The sequence below is a fragment of the Alexandromys fortis genome, unplaced genomic scaffold, assembly GCF_014885135.2.
Source record: "Alexandromys fortis isolate MF-2015 unplaced genomic scaffold, M_Fortis_MF-2015_v1.1 scaffold_125, whole genome shotgun sequence".
Lineage (NCBI taxonomy): Eukaryota > Metazoa > Chordata > Mammalia > Rodentia > Cricetidae > Alexandromys > Alexandromys fortis.
The window spans coordinates 708,488-724,746 of record NW_026068026.1 but is presented as its reverse complement, the minus strand read 5'-3'; the positions used below and the strand labels follow the sequence as shown (position 1 = coordinate 724,746).

The following is a 16,259-nucleotide window of genomic DNA, read 5'->3' as shown; positions in this document are numbered from 1 at the left end:
AAAAATATTTATTTATTTATTATGTATACAATATTCTATCTGTGTGTATGACTGCAGGCCATAAGAGGGCACCAGATCCCATTACAGATGGTTGTGAGCCACCATGTGGTTGCTGGGAATTGAACTCAGGACCTTTGGAAGAGCAGGCAATGCTCTTAACCTCTGAGCCATCTCTTCAGCCCCCAACAGGAGACTCTTATAGACAGGGAAGCTTACCCATCTTTTCTTGGGAGAAATGCAAACTAAAGCCACTGTAAGAAAGAATTCTTTATCTGATGCATAGCCAACGATTAGCCAAGTTCCGAAAGTTTAAAAATACAGCAGGCTGGCAGGGCTGTGCCGACAGACACTGGCGCGCGCACACACTGAGGAGAGCAGTGTTCCCAAGCGGGGTAATTTGGCAGCACATATCCAAACCACACACATTTACTTCCAGGAATATAATCTGCATATACTCTATAGGTACGTGAAGACGGCGTACCACAGCAGGTCTGTGTTAATAAAGGAGTGAAGGTAGCCTGCAAATCCATCCATAGGGAATCGTCCAGATATGTGGTGGTGCAGATGTGTACCAGAAAAACAGCATCTGTATAAGAGAAGAGGATTTCTGCCCTATCCATGTGGGAAGAGTCACTGATATATGCCTATAAGCGTATATATGTGGGCTGGCAGGATGGCTCAGTGGGGGCAGGTTCTCGCTGCGCATGCCTGATGACTTGAACGAACAGATTTCCAAAAGTCCCCTAACTTCCACACTTACACTGTGGCACACATGTATGCACACTCACACACGCGCCTTCTGATAAATAAAAAGGTTTAAAAATATTCATTTTTATTTTACGTGTATGTTTTTGACTGCATTTTTACATGTGTGCCACATGAGTGCCCAGTGCCATGAGTGCCTGTGGAGGCCAGAAGAGGGCGTCGGTCTCGCTGAACTTGGAGTTACAGGTGGTTGTGAGCTTCTGTGTGGGAGCTGAGATCAAATCTCAGGCCCCTGCAAAAGCAGTAAAGCTCTTAACCACTGAGCCTCGAGAAAATGGACAAGGGCCAACTCCTAAGAGCTGTCCTCCGACACCCACATGCAAGCATACGCTAAATTAATCAATTAATTGGTTTTTAAAAACCAGGCGTGTTCCTCAGGAGAGCTTATGAAGTTAACAGACATTGATGCCAAAACAAAATAAGGACGAAAAAAAAAAAATAAGGACGAAACAAAAAAAAGAAACTTGACCAATTTACTCATGAAAATTACATAAAAGTCAATTAAAATAGTAGAGACTGAGTAGGCATCAGCTAAAACATAGCACGGCGTGAGATGAAAGCGTGTGCCTGTGAAGCAGGGCCCGCTAGGGGCACGTGATCCAGGCCCAGCCAGCTGGGTTCAATCCCCGGGGATCCAGAGAGCAGCAGGAGCTGTCCTCTGACCTCCACATGTGGCACACACAATAAATAAAATGTAGAGCTGGGCGGTGGTGGCGCACATCTTTAATCCCAGCACTCGGGAGGCAGAGGCAGGTGGATCTCTGTGAGTTCGAGGCCAGCCTGGTCTACAGAGTGAGTTCCAGGACAGCCAGAGTTACACAGAGAAACTCTATCAAAAAAGAAAAAAAAAAAAAAAAAAGGAAAGACTATCTTTGGACCAGGAGAGTGTTTGCAAACTTGCTATCTGTCAAGAGGCCAATCTCATAACAGACAAGGAAGCCACAGGACGCAACAGTCAAACCAGATGACTTGGTTAAAAATGAGCAACGAATCTAAGCAGCGTCCCTGAACTAAAGGAGAAGGAAAAAGGGGCAACAGACCAAACTGACTACTTCATGAAAGAAAACATAAAACGGCCAACAGGTGTTTTTTAATGTTCATCATCTCTAGTTACCAGGGAAATGCAGACTGGAACCACAGGGAGATGCCCCTCACTCTGAACGCAACAGTTCTAACAGAGGAAAAGAACCACGCCTGTGGTCCCACTGTGCGGCAGACGACACGGGCAGCAGCAATGCCCTGCATCTGCTTCTGTTCTTTTATTCTGAGACAGAGTTTCACTACATGGTCACATGTCTACTGCTAGCTTCCTCGCTCAGACATAGATACGCACGTGGGCAAAACACCCATACGATATATATATATATATACATATATATATATATATGAGTTCACATTGGGCCACCTGCGTCTAAACAGTTTCCACACAGCAGAAGAAACAGCCCACGGAAGAGGAGAAAATCCTCACTAGCTAAATATCCGGCAGAGGAGTCTACAAAGGACTCGAGAGCTCTACAGCACAAAAACTTTAAAGATGACCAACAAAGAGGCTAATGAAACGAGGGGACAGTCCTTGAAAGATAAGGACTAAATGACCAATGACCGCGGAAAACACCGACCCCAGCAGCCTTCGAGGCTGCAAACAAAGCACTAAGCCTCCATCTAACCCTATGAGGAATGGTGGCCATAAAGAAGCAAGCGTCTCCAGATGCTGCAAAGATGTCGACGCTAGTGGGAATGAAGTCAGGATGGAGGCTCCTCAAACACTAAAAACAAGCAGTGAGCCTCAGAACTCAGGAGGCAGAGAGAGGCAGATCTGTGTGAGTTCAAGGCCAGCCTGGTGTACAGAGGGAGTTCTGGGCCAGTCAGACCCCATCACAACAAACAAAACATGTAAGTAAAAAAACATGTTCATCAAATGAGCCTGCTGGGCCTGACCAGGACTCTAAGGCCGCACACCAAGAGACACTTGCAGACCAGTGTTTGCTTCAGGTCTATCCACAACAGCTAAATCTGGGTGTCAAAAAAGCCAGAGGAATAAATGAAAACAAATGTGGTTTATACACACACAATTGAACTACTTTTTCAGCTATGTCTTTGTCATTGTCCTATTGCTGTAAGATACCACGACCAAGGAAATTCTCACTACAAAAAGTATTTAGCTGGGGGCTTGTTCACAGCCTCGGAGGCTTAGTCCGCCATGGTGGGGTGCTGCTGGAGCAGTGGTAGGAGCTTTAGACTCCTGGTCCACAGGTAGCCAGACCTCAGGCCTCAAAGCCTATCCCTACTTCCTCTAACAAGGCCACTCCTCTGAATTCTTCTAATCCTTTCAAATAGTTTTACTCCCTGGTGACTAAGCACTCAAATACAAGAGCCTCTGGAGCCATTCTCCCCCACTACCCCAGACAGGGTTTCTCTGTGTAGACCAGGCTGGCCTCGAACTCAGAGATCTGCATGCTGCTGCCTCCTGGAATACAGGCACATGCAGCCACCAAAGCCCAGCTGGCTACTCTTATTCAAACAACCCCAAACTGTTTATAGGAAAATGCATTCAACTGAAAGTAATCGTATTAAGTGAACTAAGTCATCCTCAAAAAGACAAATACCCTATTTTTCCCATATCTGTGAATCTCAGACTTTTATACATATATGAGCTTGCACATACGTATACATGATACGAAAGGAGTCAAACTGTCAAGGGGACAAAGCCGACTACAGAGAGAAAGGTGAGTATGGAAGGAGAGGGAGGAGGAAGTGGAGGGAGGAAGCTTAAATATATATATTTTTAAAAAATATTTATTTATTACGTATACAATATTCTGTCTGTATGCCTGAAGGCCAGAAGAGGGCGCCAGACCTCCTTACAGATGGTTGTGAGCCACCATGTGGTTGCTGGGAATTGAACTCAGGACCTTTGGAAGAGCAGGCAATGCTCTTAACCACTGAGCCATCTCTCCAGCCCAGCTTAAAGTATATTATGTGCTTACAATAATGGCTTTATGAACCTACCATGGACAATGAAGGTGTCAATTTAAAAATTGACCCCAATGTACTCCAGGGTGGCCTTGAACTCACAGATACCTGTGGCCTCTGCCTCCTGAGTGATGGGATTAAAGATGTGCACCACCATACCTGACCCTTTATGTGTCTTTAAACATGATTATGGCTGTACATTACTACAGAAATGTAACAAATAAACAAAGAGCTTTAGAATACAACTCAACTCACTATATAAAAAAATCAAAGATGAAAAAATGAAACGGAACACACATGACACATAAACATGTTACTGGCTACAGGAGACATATATGGGAAAATTCCATACTACCCATCATGAAAATGACCAGCCAGCTATGAACAGCAATAAATGTCATTCTCCTGGCAAAGGGAAGCTTAAAAACCAAACCAAAACAGGAAAAAAAAAATACTACAGGAAAACACGCTAAGAATGAACGTCCCCTACAGTTGGGAACGAGGCGGCTAGAGAGGTGGCTTGGCAGTCACAAGCACTTGTTGCTCGTGCAGAGGACCTGGATTTTGTTCCAGCATCCACATAGTAGCTCATCACCATCCATAACTTCGTCTCCAGGGGGTCCAGTGTCCTCTTCTTACTGGGCATGTGTGTGGCACACATACACACAGGCAGACAAAACACTCAGACACATAAAGACAAGTGAATCTAAGAAGTCACGGAAAAGCTGCGAAGATAGTTCTTCAGGCATGAGGGTCTGAGTACAGACCCCACCTCTCACGTGAGGCGCTAGCACAGCAGCTCGGCCCTGCGATCCCAGCTCTGGGGAGGCAGACACAGGTAGACACCCCAGCAGAAGCACTGACCGGCCCACCTGGTGAGCTCTGGGCTTGGTGGGAGACCCTGCTCAAAAGACTAGCATGGGCAGTGATAGAGACAGACACCTGACGTCAACCTCTAGGGTCTGTGCCTATACTCGCGCACACACATAAATTCACAAAAATATTAAATCAGGAACAAGTCAAAGGTGCCCACCAGGAACTACCCCAGAGGCACACAGAAAACAAATGTGTAAGGGTTATAAAGAAACCCAGGCCAGGGATGGTGGTGCACACCTTTAATCCCAGCACTCCAGAGACTGAAACAGATAGATCTCTCTGTATCTGAGGCTAGCCTGGTCTACATAGTTCCAGGCCCTCTGGGACTACATAGTGAGACCTGTTTCATTAAAAACAAAACAAAGCCGGGCGATGGTGGCGCACGCCTTTAATCCCAGCACTCGAGAGGCAGAGGCAGGTGGATCTCTGTGAGTTCGAGACCAGCCTGGTCTACAGAGCTAGTTCCAGGACAGGCTCCAAAGCCACAGAGAAACCCTGTCTCGAAAGACCCCAAACATATAAATAAATAAATAAATAAATAAATAAATAAATAAATAAATAAATACCCTCAAGTATCTACAACTGACAAATGAAACACATTTAGGTGTGGTGAACATGCCTATAACCCAGCACTCAGTGGGCTGAGGCAGGAGGATCATGAATACAAGGCTAGCTCAACTACATAGTGAGACTATCTCAAGAAACAAAGGGGTAGGGCTGGAGAGATGGCTCAGAGGTTAAGAGCACTGGCTGTTCTTCCAGAGGTCCTGAGTTCAATTCCCAGCAACCACATGGTGGCTCACAACCTTCTGTACTGAAATCTGGTGCCCTCCTCTGGCTTGCAGGCAAACATCAGGGCAGAATGTTGTATACATAATAAATAAATTAAAAAAAAAAAAAACAAAGGGGTAGCTGGAGAGGGGTTAAACGCACTGGCTGCTCTTGCAGAGGATCCAAGTTTGGTTTCCAGCACCCACATGGTGGTTTACAACCCTCTGTAACTCCAGTTCCAAGGAATCCAACACCCTCTTCTGGCTTCTGTGAGCATTGCATGCACATGATACACAAATATACATGCAAGCAAAACACTCATACACATAAAGAAAAAAAATCTAATATTTGGGACAGAGAGATCTCAGAGGGTCTGCTGGCTTGAATAAGAATGGCTCCCAAAGGCCCATGTATTGGCATGCTCAGTCACCATGGAGCAGAAGCCTTGGAAAGGAGTAGAAGGATTAGGACATGTGGCCTTGTTGGAGGAAGTGTGTCACTGAAACCGTAATCAGGCCCCAATTAGAGGCTTTCCTTTATCAAAGTTGCCTTGGTCATGGTGTTTTCACAGCAACAGAACACAAAAATACTGGGCACTTGAAAGCATTTGACGCACAAGCCTGGTGGCCTGAATTTAATCACCGGGGCTCCTCAAAGTGTCCACTGACCACACACACACCATGGCCTACACTATCCGTAAGTACAGCACATATCTTACATATACACACAATCGTAATAGCTTTTGTTTTTTGAGATAGGGTTTCTTTTGTTTAACAGCTTGGCTGCTCTGGAACTCACTTTGTAGACCAGGCTGACCTTGCACGATAATGTTTTAAATTAAAAAATATCGGGCTGGAGAGATGGCTCAGAGGTTAAGAGCACTGAGTGCTCTTCCAGAGGTCCTGAGTTCAATTCCCAGCAACCACATGGTGGCTCACAACCATCTGTAATGAAATCTGGTGCCCTCTTCTGGCCAGCAAGCATACAGACAGACGGAACACTGTGTATGTAATAAATAAATAAATTAATCTTTAAAAAAAAATAATCACAGAAAGTATAGTGGAGTCCAGCCCCTCGGGATTGGCAGCAGGAATGTGAAGAGGCAGCTGCTGCGGAATTCAACACTGAACAAACCGCACTCAGCCAGACTCTACTCCCAGGCAGAGGCCAAATGAAACCCTGCAAACATCGCCAAGCAGAGTGTGTGCTCCCACTGGTTGCATCACTCACAGTAGCTCCAAGGTGGGCACCCAGCAACACATGAACAAGCACACACATGGGATAGTGGCAGAAGGCAGACCATGAAGCCATAAAAGGAACAGATCTCCCATAAATACTACGTCATGGCTGAAAACAATACCTTATAAACCTTCTTACATGATGTGCTGGATAGTGTCCTCAGTTTCTAAATGCTGGGATTCCAGGAGCCAACACGTCCAACTTTTAGCTTACTTTCCCAAGTCCATGCTTTCATCAGAGTATTTTATCCACACCCATGGCTTCTACAACCTCAGAGAAGGATCAGGCCCTGGCTGTGATTTCAGCTCTCTAGATCTGCAGATCTTCCTTCCTTTGGAAATCCCCGCTCCCATCTGTGCCTGAAAGTCACTAAAAGTATGGAAAACCAAACCCACCACTCCCCTCCGCCACGCTTCCTCTCCGCCCATCACCTACCCAAGAATCAGTCTTAACTCTTATGCTGTTGCCTCTTCCCCCTAAAGCCCTCTCCAGAAGTTCACTCTTCACCCCGGGTCACCTTTATTTCTCATGTGGATTGCTGTATTACCTAACTCATCTCTCAGTCACCGGCTACAAGCCAGAGTGAGCATGTCATCACCCCATTTACAACCTGTCACTGATACCCCAATGTCTCGGGAGCATCGAGCCTTGTCCCAGGCTCAGCACAAGAACAAAGCCTCTAACAACCTGTACCCTGTCCTTAGCAGCTGCCACCTCCATCTCCCACATAGCTCTTCCCTGAGCCTCAGAGCCTGGGTCACACCACTGCCTTTGACTCCAAAGCCTTCCTTCTGCACTTGATCGCCCTTCCCACCGCCATTGCCTCCTCCTCTCTCCCGCCCCCTACACCTGCAGGTCAAAGGTCACTTTCTTAGTAGGCCTTCCTTTTACCTTCCATCAGCTCCCCTGCCTGCTTTCCTGTGGTGTGAGCCTCACCTGGAATGGTACTCATCCTGCTTCAACGTGTTTACTGAACACCTGCCTCCCAATGGCAAAGACTAAGACGCAGGCGCCTTTTTATCCCAAGGCGCAGGGCATATGTTCAGTAGGTAGGGGAAGATGCTGTACAGCCAAATGTTAGAATACAATGGGGTGTGGGAACAGATTTCACACATGGATGTGGCTAACTGCATATGAGGCACTAAAGGAACAAGACTGACTTTTGGGATGAGTCAACCAAGGTAACATTTGAGGCCAGGTATGGTGGTGCGCACTTTTAATCCCAGCACTTGAGAGGCAGAGGCAGGAAAATCCAGGATAGCCAGAGCTACATAGATACCCTGTCTCTAAAATAATATAAAATAAAATAAACAAAAAGCCAGGTGGTGGTGGCACATGCCTTTAATTCCAGTACTCAGGAGGCAGAGACAGATGGATCTCTGTGAATTTGAGGCCAGCCTGGTCTACAGAGTGAGTTCCAGGACTGGTTCCAAAGCTACAGAGAAACCCTGTCTCAGAAAAAAAAAAAAAAAAAACACAACAACAACAACAAAAACAACCCAAAACATTCTGACACATGTTGTCCACTATGTCCAAAGTGATATTATATTCATGAAATCTGAGCAACAATTAAAAAACNGGAAAAAAAAAAAAAAAAAACACAACAACAACAACAAAAACAACCCAAAACACAAAATGAGAGGTCAGCTCAGGCAATGATACATGTTCTTGCTTGTGTTTCTCTCCTTCTGTAATCTAGAATGGCCTAGAACCCAGCCTATGGAGGCCAGGCTGACCCCAAACATGGCAGTCATCCCTTGCCTCAGACTCCTAAGTGTTGAGATTATAGGGCTGAGACATCCCATGGCCAGTTTATGATACTGACTTCGAACACTATAAAACACTTTAAGTTTACCAGGGTGAAAGGGGACCTGTGTTAGTGTATCCACACAAGGTATCATTTGAGTATGACCTGAATGAAGGGACACAGAGAGCCATTCGAAGTGCGCTACACCATCCTTGGCAGAGGGACGGGCCACTGACAGAAACATGATGAGTATTTTTATCTCCAGCCTAGATTTCATTCCGAATCACAGAGCTAATTGCTGACTGTGGATCACCACGGGGAGGTCTGACGGTCCCTTGACCTCCATACGCACAAACCCAACCCCTCTTCCTGCAACCTGCTCCTTCACACTGCAGTAATGACAGTCCATCGTTTGCAGCCACTGAAGCTCACAGGTCATAATCCATCATCCTTAACTCTGCCCCATGTCCAACCCAACAGCAAACCTCATTCTTTTACCATCAGAACGTGTCTAGCCAAGGCGGAGGGCTGACGTAAGCAAAGCACAGTAATATACACGTATGAAAACATCATGAGGGGCTGGAGAGATGGCTCGGTGGCTAAGAGAACATACTGCTCTTGCAGAGGACCCAGATTCGGTTTCCAGGACCCACAATGTGGGGCTCACAACTGCCTGCAACTCCAGTCTCAGGGGATCTGACACCCTCACACAAACATGCACGCAGACAAAACACCAACACACATTAAAAAAGCTTTAGAGCAGTTTCTTCTTTAAATATTTTTAAGTGTTATAATGAAACTCACTATTTTACATAAAAATAATTTTACAAAATAAAAAGTTAAAGAACGAAGTAAATCCAGAATTTGGCTGTTTCCTGTCACGTCCCAGTCCCACCCGGTCACTGGGGATGCAGTTGGATTTTCTTTGTGGAGCAGGGGCTCTGAGGGTTTCCAGAACCAGGCAGAAGTGATTAGAGCTGGCTCACACCTCACACACACCAATGGGCAAAGTTCTGGCAATGTCGCAGGACGGTCCACGTCCTACCAACAGCTTGTTCCGGGCATGGAGGGTGTATTCACACACGGGGAACTGCTAACTGAACACTTCTTTCCACCCTTGGGATTGGGTACAATTGAAGGTGAGAATTCACTTTACACAAAGCTACAGCTGGTAGAGGAGGCTCATGGTTCTCCCCAGGTGTCTACGATTACGGAGACCGAGAGACTCTCTCTGCATACATCTGCCAGCCGGCCCTCTCCTGCCTCCACTCAGCCACAAGACAGGAGGTAAGGACCATTGGTTAGGAGGCTGTCGGCCAGGATGAAGGTGGGAATTCAGAGACCCAGCACAGGACTGAATTGAGGTTTTCTTCTGCGTGTTTGTTAGTTCATTAGTATGGTATTTTGCCACATAGTTCACAACAGTCCTGAGCTCACAATGCCTCCACCTCAGACTCCAATTTGACAGGAATGTGCTACCATGCTCACAGAGATCCCCCTGCCTCTGTCTCCAGAGTGCTGGGACAAAAGGCATTGCCACAATCATGCCCAGCCCTGAAGACAGTTTTTCTAGACCCTTAGAAGAGAGAACTGGACCTCGTTCCTCCTCACCCTCACTCTGTAGCAGTGGTCCTCAGCCTTCCTAACGCTGAGACCCCCCAACCATAAAATTATTTTTGTTGCTACTTCGTAACTGTAATTTTGTCACAGTTATGACTGTAACAAAAATATCTGATCTGCGACCCTGTGAAAAGGGCCGTTCAGCCTTTAAAGGGGGTCTCGACCCTCAGGTTGAGAACCCCTGCCTTCCTGGCTTCATTCAGACTCGTTGCTGTGTTAGCATCTGTCTTCCCCTACACCAGGCCTTCCACCCAAGCGGGAGCTTCCTGTTTGCTGCCGCTTCACCAGAAGAGTTGAGACCAACGCCTCAAGGCTCCAGCCAGAGCGCGGAAAGTCAAAGGCAGACGCATTAATAACAGCTCAGGTGAAGTCGGGAGAGACGCTGGGCAGATCGCACATGGCTGGGAATACTGAGGGTAGCATATGGGAAACGTGGCGTTAAATTACCTCTAGAAATCCAGACAATGGCGCCCAGCCGCCAGCTAGATCTGCCCTCCTCCCAGAGACTGTTATTTGGGGACCATTTTCCTTCCTTCTTTGGAGACTCACCCGAACTTCGGCTTCTCTGGGCCTCCCGTTGAGATCGCACTTGGACCCGTTGCCGTAGGTCTGGCTGTGGTAGCGCTTTAGCCGATGCTGCTTGGAGGCCTGGAGAAAACATCGGGCGGAATGGGAAGGGTGTGGGGAAAAGAAGTGAGGTAGAACGACGCCAGCCTCCCGCAGGAACCTGGGGTGCACAGCGATCTCCGTCCCAGGGCACTAGGTCTTGAAGGGCACCAAACCCCAGGAAACACACCAGCTAAATCTGACCCGCCCCTGTTGCCCGAGCTCGACCCAACCCTCACTCCAGTCACCTTGGCTGTTTCGTCATCCCAGTTGAAGGCTGACTGGTAGTAGCCGAGATAGAGGACGTCACCTTTGACCTCTGAGTCTGTCAGAGAAGGCATATGGTAGAGCACATTGTCATTCTGAGGTCTAGAGGGAAGGAGACTGGGAGGGAGGCTGCCTGTCACACCACACAGGGACAGCAAAGGCCTGGGAGAAATGGGAGCCAACTCACCTTCCATATGGTACTGCTGGATATGGCGTCCATAACAGAATTCATACGTCCACCAGTCCTTGGTCTGACAATTGGAAAACACACAGTCAGGGGACATGAAAATCCTTCTTTTTGAAACCAGAGTCTCCTGGCTCCGAAATACAGAAACTGTCATTTCGTTCTCTTGTCCCTCTGTCCTCTCCTTCCTTCCCCAGACTCTGTGAGAAGGGACAGCTGTCTCCCTTTCATGGCTGCAGACACACATCCAAGTATGACTACTTCCCACATGGGTCCCTTCTTTTTCTTTCCTTTAGGTCAGGAGAGGAGTGAGACAGAACCAAGCTATGTGGTCTAGTCTGGAGTGACAGACATGAGCCACTCCCTTGCCCCCCATAAAGATAAGAAATCATGGTATCTTTGAAGCTCTCCGATGACGACTCTGCAGGTTCAAGTACAGGCTCAAGAATTAATGGAACTTCAAATACAATGGGATCCTGAGATGGTGTCGGTCTAGGTAGGTCCTGCTCCCCAGTCCCACCTCCGTCTCTCTTTATTCTCTTTGATCTTGGTTTAACCTGTTTTGAGATCGTCTATCATAACCCTTCCCTGTATTCAGCAAGGGGTCATCTGTGGATGCAAGAGGCTTTGCTCCCCCACCCCTCATAAATAGAACTAGTACACCAGTGGCCCCTTAATTCCCACAGTCTCCTAGGTCCCACTTCTTTCCTACCACCCCAGTTCAAGACTACATTCCACCCACCCCAGGTCTTTCACCTTCAACAGACAGGGAGCATCTCTCATGGGGCTCAACAATTCAGGAATCCCGGGCCCTTGGTAAGCAGGTGCCTCTTCCTCCCGCTCGCGCTGGAAGTGAATAGCTCCAGCTGGTAGGCGGCATTCATAGCGCTGTTTATACTTCGAAGACACAATCACCACGTCTGAAGCTTGGCTCTGGGAAAGAAGGGTCGGGAAGGGGGGCAGGGAGGCAGAGGCTGGGATCAAGAACAACGAGATCCCTCTTCAGACGCTGGGGAAGTGCCCAGTCAAAGAGAGAATAAGCCACAAGTCCTCTCCAGCTGGGTTCGGTGAGCGGAGGGAAGGGCGCTCTCACTTCCCCACCAGGGAGTCTGGGTGCTTTCACCGTGACAGGGACCCGAGGGCCACAGCGGGAAGCCCCACTCCTGCCGGTGCCTGGTCCCCAGGGAATGGGTCTGCCCGCGATTCGCAGCAGGACGTAGGAACACCACCTACTCTGCTCCATCCCCTTAGTCTCCGGGAGGAGAAAGGGGCTCGCAGCTGCCTTTCCTCCTCTGCCTTGTGCCCCTTCCTCCTGCACAGCACCCTCGCCCCCACACCCCTCACCTGCCCTCCCATGACAGGCAATGGCAGGATCTGGATCCCATAACGCATCTCACTCAGCTCCTCCAAATTCAGGCTCCCGACACCCCCCGTCAGACGCGCAGGTAACAGGAACCCCAGCAATAGCAATCCCAGCAGCCTGGACAGCAGCGTTTCCGTCGCCATCTTTCGGCTTTGCTAGAGATATTCCTTCCGCCCCAAACCTGGCAGCGGCCTCACCCTCTCATTAGCGCCCCAAGCTCTCATTGGCTGCTTGGCCCATCTCTCTTACGTAACCTATCCTCATTTGTAAACGTGGCGTCAAAGCCTCCAGGGAGGCGGATCACCATGGTTAGTAAAAAAAAAAAAAAATCAATCGCTGCTCATGATTGGCCATGGATAACAACCAATCATCAACGAGATCAACCCCCCCGCCCCCTCGCTCTCTATTCCCGAGAGGCGTGGTCTCTGCCTGTGTTCTTTGCCGGTTGTCTCCGCCCCCGCCCTGCGTAGCGCTTCTGATTATTTTTTCATGTATTTCTTGCAATGTATGACGCCCCCATCGGGCAGGGTATTGAGGCAGATGGTGGGGTCGGGGATATTTTTTTAAGTAACTTAATTCCCTTTTCAAAACAATTACTATACAGAAGCTCAGCAGGGCAGAATGCTGGCTAGATTTACCTCAGCCTGGCACAAGCTAGAGTCATAAGAGGAGAGTCTCAACTGAGAAAATGCCTCCACAGGATCTGGCTGTGGGCAAGTCTGGAGGGCATTTTCTTTCTGTCTTTTTAAAGATTTCCTTATTATGTATCCAGTGTTTTGTCTGCGTGTATGCCTACAGGCCAGAAGAGGGCACCAGATCTCATTACAGATGGTTGTGAGACACCATATGGATGCTGGGAATTGAACTCCGAACTCTGGGAAGAGCAACCAGTGCTCTTAACCGCTGAGCCACACACACACACACACACACACACACACACACACACACACACACACACTACTTCAGGGCAACCAAATAATCTGAATCAAAGCCGGAATTTCTCCTTCAATAAAATTATCTTAATGGGCTGAGTGTGATAGTGCATGCCTGGAATCTCAGCACTTGTGAAACAGAGGCAGAACATCAATAATTCAGGGTCATCCTCCTCCATGCGATGAGTTCGAGACTACCTTGGGATAGATGAGACCCTGTCTCAAATACACACAGATATGTTGGCAGATGACTTGTTCAGCATGTGTGAAGCCCTGGCTTCAATACCACCCCCACCCCCGCACAGTATAAACCAAACATGCTGGTGTACAGCTGGATTCCAAGCAGTCACCATCCTTGGCTACACGGAATTCGGTCCAAGCCTGGAATACATGAGAACCCCGTCTCAAAAGGAAAAGAAGAAATAATAGTGGAGTCAGGAGTTGGGAGCCTATAATTACAGGCTGAGGCAGAAAGACGGACAGTTGGAGGCCAGCCCAGCTTATATATAGCAAAATCCTGAAGAAAACGAAAAACAATCAAGGAGGCATGGGTGAGGAAGAAGAGCAGAGGAGAGGGGAAAGATAAAGGGGGCTCCAGTTACAGTTGCCCAGACTGTGAGGGGAAAATCTGTGAGGACAAAGCGAAAGGGAAGAGAGACTGGAATAAGGGTATTTTAGAAAGACAAACAGAACCGTGCCTGGCTTAGCAACCCCGCAAATATGAATCCCTAAACAATGGCAAATGAGAGCAATAATAAGCCTTTGAGGGAGGAAATCATCAGACTTCTGTTAATGAAACAGACACGAATTCTGCTATTATAATCACCCTGGGCTGTCCTGGAACTCACTCTGTAGTCCAGGCTAGCGTCGAGCTCATAGAGATCCACCTGCCTCTGTTGGGGTTAAAGGTGTGTGCCACCACCGCCTGGTAAGCCCTCACTCTTAAATATACAGAAAATCAAGCATCGTTACGTAGTATTAAAAAAGTTATTCATTATGTATACAGTATTCTGCCTGCATGTATGGCTGTAGGCCAGAAGAGGGTGCCAGATCTCATTACAAATGATTGTGAACCACCCTGGGGTTGCTGGAAATTGAATTTAGTGCTTCTGGAATAGTTAGTGCTCTTAACCTCTGAGCCATCTCTCCAGCCCACATTGTTATCTTTTTAAGGAAAATCTTTAATATACAAGAAAGAAACCAAAGCAAGCAAGTAAGAAAGGAAAAAGCGAAAGGGAGTCTGGAGAGATGACTGTGGGTAAGGGTAGATGGAAAAGGGCTTCTGTGTAAGCATGAGGACCTGAGTTCGACACCCAGCACTCAGAAAAGTCAGGCTCAACCCACAGAGTCTGTAGCTTCAGCTCAGCAGGGCAGAATGCTGGCTAGTTTTACCTCAGCTTGGGACAAGCTAGAGCCATCAGAGGAGGGGGGTCTCAATTGAGAAAATGCCGGGATCTGGCTTGTAGGGCATTTTCCTTCCTTCCTTCCTTCCTTCCTTCCTTCCTTCCTTCCTTCCTTCCTTCCTTTCTTCCTTCCTTCCTTTCTTTCTGATTTAGTTATTATGTATCCAGTGTTCTGCCTGCATGTATGTCTACAGGCCAGAAGAGGGCACCAGATCTCATTGCAGATGGTTGTGAGTCACCATATGGATTCTGGGAAATGAATTTAGGCCTCTGGGAAGAGCAGCCAGTGGTCTTAACCACTGAGCCATCTCTCTAGCCTCAAGGGAATTTTCTTAATTAGTGATTGATGTGGGAGGGCCCAGCCATTGTGGGTGGGGACACCCCTGGGCTGGTGGTCCTGGGTTCTATAAGAAAGCATGCTGAGCAAGCCATGGGGGGCAAGCCAGTAAGCAGCACCCCACTGGGGGCTCTGCATTAACACCTGCCACCAGGTTCTTGCTGGGATCAAAGGCATGTGCCACTATGGCCCAGTTTAGTTTTATTTATTTTGATGGGCTTATTCCTTTTTCAAGAATTTCTAAGTATAGCCATGCAGTGGTGGCAAACACCTTTAATCCCAGCACCTGGGAGGCAGAGGCAGGTGGATCTCTGTGAGTTCAAGGCCAGCCTGGTCTACAGAGTGTGTTCAAGAATAGGCTCCAAAGCTACACAGAGAAACCTTGTCTCGAAAAACAAAAGAGAATAACGACAAAAAAAGAATTTCTAAGTATAAAATATCACAAAACGAAGCATGGTAAACATAGCCATGCACACCTATGTCTGTTACCCCACTACTCTCAAAGCACAGGCAGGGGACTCAGAAGTTCAAAGTCATCATGAGCTACTGTGGAAGTTTACTTGTAATTGGCCCCCACAATCTTGTAGGGAGTGTGGCACTATTAAGAGCTGTGACCTTGTTGGAGGAAGTGTGTCACTGGGCTTTGAGGTTTCCTATGCTCAGTGTAATGGTAAAAGCTGCAGTTCCCCAAGGGGCAGCAGCGGGCCACTGTAGGTGGTTTAGGGCAGCAGCAGGTGGGAGGTCACAGAGGGCCACGAGGGGTAGCTGGTCCTTAGCACCCGAGGCTTCTGTGGGTTCAAGGTGGGTGGGAGGCAGTGGGTGAGAGACTGGACCCATGAGGAGCCATTGGCAGGTGAGAGACAGAGACAGATCGGCTTGCCATGTGGAGAAAGTGGGTATTTATTTAGTGGGTTATGGAGGGGGAAGGGAAGAATGGGGAAGATCAGAGAGAGAAATAGAGAAAGAGAGGGGGGAGAGGGGAGGAGTCACAGCAGCAGCCACCTCTTCTGAAGAGAGACAGGGAGGGGAGAGAGAGAGAAAAAAAAGAGAGAGAGAAGGAGGGGGATAGGAGAGGAGAAGCTACCTCTTCTGGAGAGAGACAGAGAAGAAAAAGCTCAGGCTAGAAGCAAAGAGAGATCCACTTGTCTCAGGGGAGGGAGTGGGTGGGGCTTGTCT

General features: G+C 47.9%; 1 protein-coding gene across 2 annotated transcripts in view; it reads right to left on the bottom strand.

Annotated features, from left to right (window-relative positions):
- The window catches only part of Os9 (OS9 endoplasmic reticulum lectin), a 25,676-nt gene extending 13,093 nt beyond the window's left edge, over nt 1-12,583 (bottom strand). For both annotated transcript variants that reach the window (XM_050163885.1, XM_050163886.1), the window contains exons 1-5: nt 12,393-12,583; nt 11,805-11,981; nt 11,052-11,115; nt 10,846-10,922; nt 10,541-10,639 (exon numbers count right to left, since the gene is read on the bottom strand). In XM_050163885.1, the coding sequence (XP_050019842.1) occupies nt 10,541-10,639; nt 10,846-10,922; nt 11,052-11,115; nt 11,805-11,981; nt 12,393-12,554 (579 nt within the window). In that variant the 5' untranslated portion in view covers nt 12,555-12,583. The remainder of the gene's footprint in view (nt 1-10,540; nt 10,640-10,845; nt 10,923-11,051; nt 11,116-11,804; nt 11,982-12,392) is intronic.
- Between the last annotated feature and the right edge of the window lie 3,676 nt (nt 12,584-16,259).